This window comes from Rhinopithecus roxellana, chromosome 7 (assembly GCF_007565055.1).
Source record: "Rhinopithecus roxellana isolate Shanxi Qingling chromosome 7, ASM756505v1, whole genome shotgun sequence".
Taxonomy (NCBI): domain Eukaryota; kingdom Metazoa; phylum Chordata; class Mammalia; order Primates; family Cercopithecidae; genus Rhinopithecus; species Rhinopithecus roxellana.
The window spans coordinates 23,070,274-23,079,348 of record NC_044555.1 but is presented as its reverse complement, the minus strand read 5'-3'; the positions used below and the strand labels follow the sequence as shown (position 1 = coordinate 23,079,348).

General features: G+C 43.3%; 1 protein-coding gene across 1 annotated transcript; it reads right to left on the bottom strand.

The window, feature by feature from the left end:
* Positions 1-2,246: 2,246 nt before the first annotated feature.
* BMP15 (bone morphogenetic protein 15) lies at positions 2,247-8,158 on the bottom strand. Its single transcript, XM_010383880.1, has 2 exons — positions 7,788-8,158; positions 2,247-3,134 (listed from the first exon to the last, which is right to left on the bottom strand). The coding sequence occupies exons 1-2, from the start codon at positions 8,113-8,115 to the stop codon at positions 2,281-2,283; spliced, it is 1,182 nt and encodes a 393-aa protein (XP_010382182.1). The 5' UTR covers positions 8,116-8,158; the 3' UTR covers positions 2,247-2,280.
* Positions 8,159-9,075: the final 917 nt, after the last annotated feature.

Here is a 9,075-nt window from a genome sequence, read left to right as displayed (position 1 = left end):
GACTGGAAGCCCATAGTTCCCCTCCCAGATAAATTTGCAGCATATGTAATGATTACAAGAACTGCCTTACTTAATGTAGCTATTACATTCTATTGTAATTTAAATCATGATTTTGAAATAGTGGGATACAATAATCATCTTACTTGATATACAAAGTATTTTATATTACGTTGATTCCCATGGAAAAATAAAATATGTGAAAATTGAGATGTTCCATGTCAGGAAGAATGCATTGCTCACAAAAAAATGTCATAATTGTGTGTTTGTAGTCATTAAGGACCTACTAGGTGCCAGGCTCTTATAGAAAAGGGTAAGATGCAGTTGAAACTCAAAAGGGGCTCCATCTTTTTGCAAGGACATATATACTAGAGCATATTAAAGGCAGGTACAAAGTGCTATATGACCACAGAGGGACACTTAAGAGACTTGCAAGATATTCAGTCTAGCTGAAGATGGACCTTGGTTATAAGACCAGATCCTAAGTTTAGCATCTTGGATCTTAAGGATTTTCAATAAGTCATGATCTCCTAGCTTTGTGAGATCTGAATACATAGGAAAATTAATACACACCTGAGGCTGGTGTGTCAACGGGACATTGAGAAGATGAGAAATACCTGAGTTGATTCTTAACGATACAGTAAAGAAGGTAGACAGGCAAACAGACGTTAAGGAATAGCTCCTCAGTCACAAGAATAAGACTTGTATTTATACACTTGCAAGATATTCAGCCTAGCTGGAACCAGCTTTTGAAGGGAGTGGTAAAACAAGTTAGTTTACAATGAATAGGTAAGAAACATAGGAATTTGACAAACACACATACCTACCCTAAATCAGTCCCATCCCATGAGAATTGCCATAAGACTAGTCAAGAGCAATTGGGTGGGGAAAGACTTACTGGGCTTCAGGGGCTTCCCTAAAGGGGCACCTTGGCGAGGGCTGATGGCTAGCAGTGTTTCCTTAAGCGAGAAGAACTCAGAGGATATTCCAGCCCTGCCCCTCAGGGATTAGGGTCGAAGTCCTAGCCATAGCTAAAGAGAACAAAGGAAATAAATTCCTTCCACTCTCAGTTCTAAAAACACTCAAGATTTTCTTCAACAAAATGATTTATTTGCAACAAAACCCAGTCCCATCATTTAAATACAGTATAGGAGTAGAAAGGAGTCACACTGCAAGCATCATTTATTTCAAGGCATCGTTCCATGTCTCCCAAAGACAACAAGCCCTTCTCCCTCAGAGACCCAGGTCCAGATTCAAACTGAACACATGAAACAGGCAAGCCCAGAACAAAGTCAGCTGCAGGCCTTGGCAGGTTTCACCCTTATCCCATAGTCCTTCCTTCACAGCCCTCGAATCCCCTGCACTCCCAATCAGGCCAACTCCCAGCCTCTGAGCCACCAGGGAACTTTCTTTGTGGGGTAATTTACAGGGGTTTAAGCGTCACATAAGGAAAATACTCTGAACTCCATTGTTTCATAGAATACTTAAAAATAACTCCCCCATTCATAATACTAATCAGCAATGACAGATTTTCTCTTCTTCACCATAAATGCAGGTTTGAAGTAGATTATCTCAGACAGCTCCATACTCTCGTTTCCTTATGGGCTTCATTAAAGGCTACTGTACTCACCTAGGACAGGAAAGAATCCCAGGTACTTTTCCCAGATTCAGAGGCTAAGAGGAAAAGCCCTGCTTGTTTAGAAAAAGATTTCCTTCCTTCTATCCCCTCAAAACATTTCTATAAAGACTGTTAACTGAAAATTTTCCAGTCTGTCTGAGAAAAGTTTTAGAAGGTATTACAAACACAGAAGCAGGCAGTTTATCTGATTAGCTACTAGTAGTTTCTAGGACATAGGAAGCAAGAAGGGGAGTATAAAATCCCAAGCTCTTTTCACCACCCCAAATCTTCCAGAGCTTCAGAATATGGACACTAGGAAAAACCCACCTTTCCCAGGCTGGGGAAAGTTGGAAAATTTCTGAAGTTCTACCACTACTGACTGCTGACTTTTGACAAAGCCCCAAGGAAAATAAAATAGAGGACATTTTACCCAAGCATTAAGGGCTCTGATTAGTGGTCAAACTGTACTGATTCATGCTAGGGGACTGGTATCAGAACTGTTTCTATAAACTGACTAGCTCACAAGTGGGGGAAGAGACTTAAGTAAAACTTAAGGCAAGAAATATAACGTACAGATTGGTACAGGATTACTTGCAGCTTTAACACTGGTATTTTAAACTCTCCTCTAATTTCCTGGGAAACCTGAGCTAGCTGTACTTTTGCTGTCATCTGCATGTACAAGACTCAGCAATCATACCCTCATACTCCTTGTACAAAATACTCCCATTTGCCTCAATCATAAGGACGCTAATTGGAACATACTTATATGGGACACAGGAGGGCCGAGGGACACTCTGGTCCACCAACTGATTGACAAGGTTCTGAATAATGGCATGATTGGGGGAATTGAGATCATCACGTAGTACTCGGAGACAAGTTCCTTTACAGTAGTTTGGGGTGTAGAAAGGGGGAGCAATGATCCAGTGATCCCAACCCAGCTGGCGGAAGCTGACTTGGAAAGGGTGGAGGGAACACTGGTTATTTTCAGGCCCACTATGTTTTGAGGAAGAGGCAGTAACCTCAGCTGAGATACCGTCTGCTTGTCGGGTTCTCCGGAGAAGAAGAGATTCCCTTTCCATGAACTCCTCCATGCCCCTGGGAAGAAGTTTAGCTTTCTGAATGCTTTTATGAGTATCATTGAAATAGAGTAACAAGAAGGCAATGTCCAAGGACGAAGTGCCATGCCAGAGCTCAAGACCATCACTATCTTTTTCCTGCTGACACATAAAACGGAGTCGTAGGATCCTGCGTCCCTTGTTATTCCAGAACCTTTGCTGAACATGTTGCGTGATATCCATCTCTTTCCAAGCGTTAGACATCAGGGAAAGTTTTGGCGAATCTCCTTCTGAGGAAGGAAAGTGCTTAGTTGGGCTTTTCTGCACCCAGGGCTCCACATGGCAGGAGAGATTGAAGCGAGATAGTTGGAGATGATGGCGGTAAACCACAGTGGCTCTAACTAGTTGGTATATTCCTCGGTTTGGTCTGAGAGGAAAGCCCAGGATCTGTATATGCCAGGTACCTGCAGAAGTAAGAGGGAACAAGAGCAGAGGTTTAGCTTCTTACCTCCTAACCTGAATCTTCCTCACAAATTGGCTTGATATAGACTGATAGCTATAATCAGCTCTAAAATTAACTCAAGGTAATGATACTATCATTTATTGAGCACTTACTAATATACTGGATGCTTTACATGTATTAGCTCTTTAATCCTCAATAGTCTTATGAGATAGTTATTGTCCCCATTTTGCAGATAAGGAAATTGAGGCTCAGAGAAGCTATGACAAAGGACACACAGTAGAGTTATCTGGTAGAGTTAAGATTTGAACCCAAGTCTGTTTTTCTTTAGAGAAACTATCTCACTGTTAGATTACTTACAGTGCTGGGCTCAGGGGGAAAAAACTCAAATATAGAATTATCTTATGTGCATACTGTATGTAGGGGAGAAGATCAATATTATTATTAGTTGACTCTTAAATGTGTCCATTTAGAATTGTTGAAACATACATGGATTAAGAAAGAGTCTCATGTCATATCACTATACAGATGCAGCTTTGGGACAACAATTCAGTATTGGGTGGTATGGCCTGCTATAATTTCAAACTCAGGACCAAGGCACTACAAAATCATTTTTTCTATCATCTTCTAGTACAGACAGCTATCTTACCACTTCTGCCTTTCATCTACTTCAAGAATTGCTTCTTAAGCATCTTTTCCTCCTTTGGCCCTTAATCTCTCTCTTTACCATTCCTTGCTGGAAATTGTTCTCCATTTACCTCATTCGTTTTACCACTATTCCTCTAAATACTATTTTCAACAGAGTCTTGATCACATAAATATTTTGTTTGCTGAGAAGTCTACTAAAAGCTGGATGCTGCTTCGTGAATAAGAGCTTTAATCCAAACTGCAGTGCTGACACCCAACGGCCAAAGGATTGAAAAGTTGCATCCATGCTGCTCCAAACTTCTGCGCCCCCTCCCGGCAAAGGTCAAGAGCAAAGATTACAAAAGCCTAGCACCTCAGGAAAAAGCCACCTCTCATCTTCCGACATCTAATCAGTAAATAATTCCATGTTGATTTGTGTATTATTCACCTAGTCCTTCTCCACATAATCCACAAACCTGGAGTTCTTCATTAGTTGTGGCATTTTTAACACAGAAGTTCTTTTACATCTTGATGTTCCAGATTTTTTTTTTTTTTTTCAGTCTCACTCTGTCACCCAGGCTGGAGTGCAGTGGCACAATCATGGCTCACTACAGCCTTGACTTCCCAGGTTCAAGAGATCCTCTCACCTCAGCCCCCATGAATAGCAAGGACTACAGGTACGTGCCACCATGCCCAGCTTTTTCTGTTTTGTTTTTTGTAGAGACAGAGTTTTGCCATGTTGCCAGGCTGGTCTCGAACTCCTGGGTTCAAGCGATCTGTCCCCTTTGGCCTCCCAAAGTGCTGGGATTAGCTGCCCTTTGAGTCACTGCACCCAGCCCCAGAATATCTTTAATAGCTCAAATTCTGGCTGGGCGCAGTGGCTCACGCCTGTAATCCCAGCACTTTGGGAGGCCAAGGCAGGCGGATCACCTGAGGTCAGGAGTTTGAGACTAGCCTGGCCAACATGGCGACACCCTGTCTCTACTAAAAATACAAAAAATTAGCCAGGCGTGGTGGCGGGCACTGTAATCCCAGCTACTCGGAGGCTGAGGCAGGAGAGTGGCGTGAACCCGGGAGGCGGAGGTTGCAGTGAGCTGAGTTCATGCCACTGTACTCCAGCCTGGACAATAAGAGTGAAACTCCATCTCAAAAAAATAAATAAAATAAAAGTTCAAATTCCAACTCATGCTTAATATACCCTTGGGTTTGGGGCACTAGACATTATTCACACAAATCCAAGCCAGGCTTGTATTTGCTTTCTCAAGTTATTCCACACTCCCATCTTACAGTAATCTTTCTTAGAGGCCCACCCTTAAACCTGCTCCACCCTGGCTATAAAGAAACCCAACCCAAACCTCTAGCAGTCTGTCTGGGGAGGAACTGCCCTTTTCTTTGAGACCTTGACATCACATGTTTCCTGAAGCAGGATGGGGTTGCTAAGAATCAGAGCCAGGAAGGGTCTGGTCAGAGCTTTTCAGGGAAAGGGCTGACTCACACATCCTGTGTGATTGAATCTGTCATCTGTCTCTGGATCCTTTCCAGAGTCCCTAGATACCAGTATATTCCACAGTGAGATTAGGATACATGCCTAATTCTAGGCATCCTCCTTTCTAGTCTCACATCGTCTGTACAAGTCTATTTTTTTCTTAATTTGGGGTTTGTTTGTTTTTTTTCCCCTTGAGACAGGGCCTCACTGTCACCCAGGCTGGAGTGCAGTGGCGCAATCACGGCTCACTGCAATCTCAACCTCCCAGGCTCAAATGATCCTCTGGTCTCAACCTCCCAGGCTCAAATGATCCTCTGGTCTCAGCCTCCTGAGTAGCTGGGACCACAGGTGTGTACCACTACACCTAGCTAATGTATTTTTATTTTTTATAGAGACATGTCTCCCTATGTTGCCCAGGCTGGTCTCAGACTCCTGGGCTCAAGTGATCTTCCCATCTTGGCCTCCCAAAGTGCTTGACGTTTTGCAACTTTCTGCTGCACTTAGGATCCAGATCCCTTATCACAGCCTACAAGTCTCTGCTTCTCATTAGCCTCATATCCTGCCATTTCCCACAATGTTCATGAGGATCCAGCCATACTGATTTTCCTCTGTTCTTCAATTGAAACAAACTTGTTTTCACCCTCTAGGCATTTGCACCTGTTGTTCCTCTGCCTAAATCAGGCTTCTCCCTACTCTTCTCATACCTAGTTTATCTTGTAGATCTGAGCTCAAATGGCATTTCTTCAAAGATACATTCCCTGACAACTCCATGGAAAGAGAAGATTTTGTTGCCATTCTCTACCTTAACAACCTACTTCATCCTTTGAGAGCACTTAACCACAATTCACGATTTAACTGTGTGTGCTTATTTGTCTCCCCTATGAGAACATATGCTTCATGAGAGTAGGGGTTTTACCTATCTTGATCACATCTGTATGCCTAGTACTCAGTAGATGCCAAATGAGTATTTGTTCAGTGAATCTCTACCCACACCATTTTTTCTTTCCTAAATCAGAATGCACTTATCTGCCTCAATGCATGGCCTCTTTGCTCCTTCTGCAAGGTCAGTTCCAAGTACTACCTCCTTCATGAGGCCTTCCCACAGTCTCTTCACTTCAAGCAATGAACAATTTCTTCTCAAAAGTCCTGGGAGCCCTACTGTTTATCCTTTCCAAAGCGCTTGGCATACTGTAACATTATTATGTAATTATCTATCCATTCCACTATACTGGGAACTTCTAGAGGTCAGGAAAGTATTTGCTTCTATATACCCAACCCAAACACACTGCCTGGCACTCAATTAAAATCCAATGGGGAGTCAGAACAGCATGATGATTAACACACAGGCTTTAGTTCTGACAGCCTAGGTTTGATACTTGGCTCTAGCAATTACCAGTTGTATGACATGGGTAAGTGACTCTGATCCTCAGTTTCTTCACCGATCAAGTAGGTATGCTAATACTACCTACCTAATCTGGTAGTTGTGAGGATTAAGATAAGTTTATAAAACATTTTGTGCAATGCCTCGCACACAGTAATCTCACAGTAAGGGTTAGGTACAAGAATATTTGTTGTTTTGCTTGGGGAGGGGGTTAAGTCCTGTCTCTTTTCATCTCTGAGACTAGTGAAGGCCCCAGATTGATCTCACTAGGTTCCCAAGAATTCCTTGAAGTTGATGACTGTCTGCATTCCCTAGAGAGTCCTACACTTCAATAGCCCACTGCTGCCCTGGAACAATATCTGATGCAAATGTTAAAAGCAAAATCAATCATGATGGGGACAAAACAAAGTTCCAAAATACACTTAGTACCAGAATCCCAAAGTAGCAATATGGCCCAAGTACAAAAACTGCTGGGGGTACAAGGATATTGGAATACTACATTTAAAGACTTAAGAAGTTACTGAGAGACTTTAGAATCAGACAGACTTGAGCTGAAATCCCATCTCTATTACCCACTATCTGTGTACCATTTGCAAGTTACTTAACCTCTCCATGCCTTAGTTTTAAAATTAGACTAATTGCCTCAAGACAGCTAAGATAGTAGCTTTCATTAAGAATTAAATACAGTAGCAGATGCTCACAGAGCCAGGTATACAGACCGTCAGATGTTAGCTTATTTATGTCCTTTCTGAGGTCTTATAAGTTTCCCCAACTCAGCAACCTGTACTCTAAGAGCAAAACGCCACTTAAAATGCCCTCCACAAGAATATAACTGGATATGTCTCAATTACAGTTTTCAGAACTAGCACAATCAATAAAAGTTTCTGTGAAAGATAGGTGATGACACATCACTCAGTTGTCCTGGGGCCTGGGAAAGATTTCTCAGTAGGCACCAAGGCAATCTGTTCTTAAGTTGATGCCCTAAAGGGAAGTAGGCTTGGCTCTGGCTTCTCCCGAGCTTACCATCCTTTGAAAACCAAGCCTAAAGAAACAACCTGCGCACAAGGCAACAAAACCTCACAGTAAATCCACCAGTTCCCTTTTCTCTATGCTCTTCTCCACTTCTCTCCATTCCAGGGCAGTATGGGGGCATAACAACTCACCTCTGCGAGGCCTTGCCGCATTGGTCAAAGGCTTCACCAGCCTCACCATGGTGGCCCCAATGGTGCGGTTCTCTCTAGGGTGCCCATGCGAGTCAGCTGAACGCCGGTACAACTCCAGCATGTACCGCAGTGAATGCCCTAGGAGCCGGGGCCTCCTTGGCTGTTCGTCAGGGGATTCTTCTAGCAGCTCCTCAATCAGGGGCAAGGTAGGGGCCTCAGCCAGGAGGGCAATAGAGGACTGCCGTCCTTCTGCCATTTGGGCCCTGTGTTCCATGAAAAGCACGAGTTCACAAAGAAAAAGAATTCTAAGAATACTGAGGAGGACCATCTTGAAAGGCTTAGTGTTCAACAACAGGCCCCAACACAAGCCCAAGGGACGTCACTCTGACCGTTTCCTTTCATGCAGATAACTGCATCCTGGCTCCACAACCAAGGATGGGGCAAGAAAAAGAAAGGCAGGCAGACCCTATGTTGCTTTCTCTAAGAGGATCTTCTCGGCCAAAGTTTCCTCATAACTTGGCCTCTTTGCATCAGAAGAAACAGAAACAGAAGGTGGGACAAGGCAGCATGCCCCTCCCACTCTCCCGGGCTGAGAACAAGATAGTACCTATTGAGAGGCTGAGGTAACCTAAAAGGAGAGGTCCATTTCAGGACCCACTTCCTTAACTTATCCACTAGAGTGAAAAACAGCAGCCTGATCCTACTTGCCCCTACAGCCTTAAAAGTAGTCCCTTAATCCATCCTTAAAGGGCCAGAGGCCTCCTGTTCCCATCCTACTTCCATGCTTCTAATGCAGCATTTCTCAAAATACTGTCTGCTAATAATCTGCAGTGAAACTATCTGGGGTGATTATTAAGAATGACTCTTGGGTCTGAACCAGGATTCTCTGGGGTGGCGTCCAGAAATCTGGGTCTTTACAAGTGCTCCAAGAAGTTCCTATGAAAACCCAAAATGTGGAAACTACTGAGTATGGCTGCTGGAGCTTGAAGAAGATGCCATAACAGTGGTTCCCAATCTTGGCTGTAAATTCGAATCATCTGGGAAGCTTTAACTATTATGAATGCCTGGGTACCATTCTGATGTAATGGGCCTGGGTTGTAACTAGTGCATCAGGATTTTTTTAAGCTCACAAGTGATTTTAATGTGCAGCCACATTTAAGGACTCTGACTTATAATTTTCTGGTTTACCATGGAAGGTGTTGAGATCCTGATTGGCCTTCATTAGAGAAGCCTGAGGAAGTGGAAGAGTAATCTATGGGAGCTAACCTAGCCCAGATGGTTAATGTGA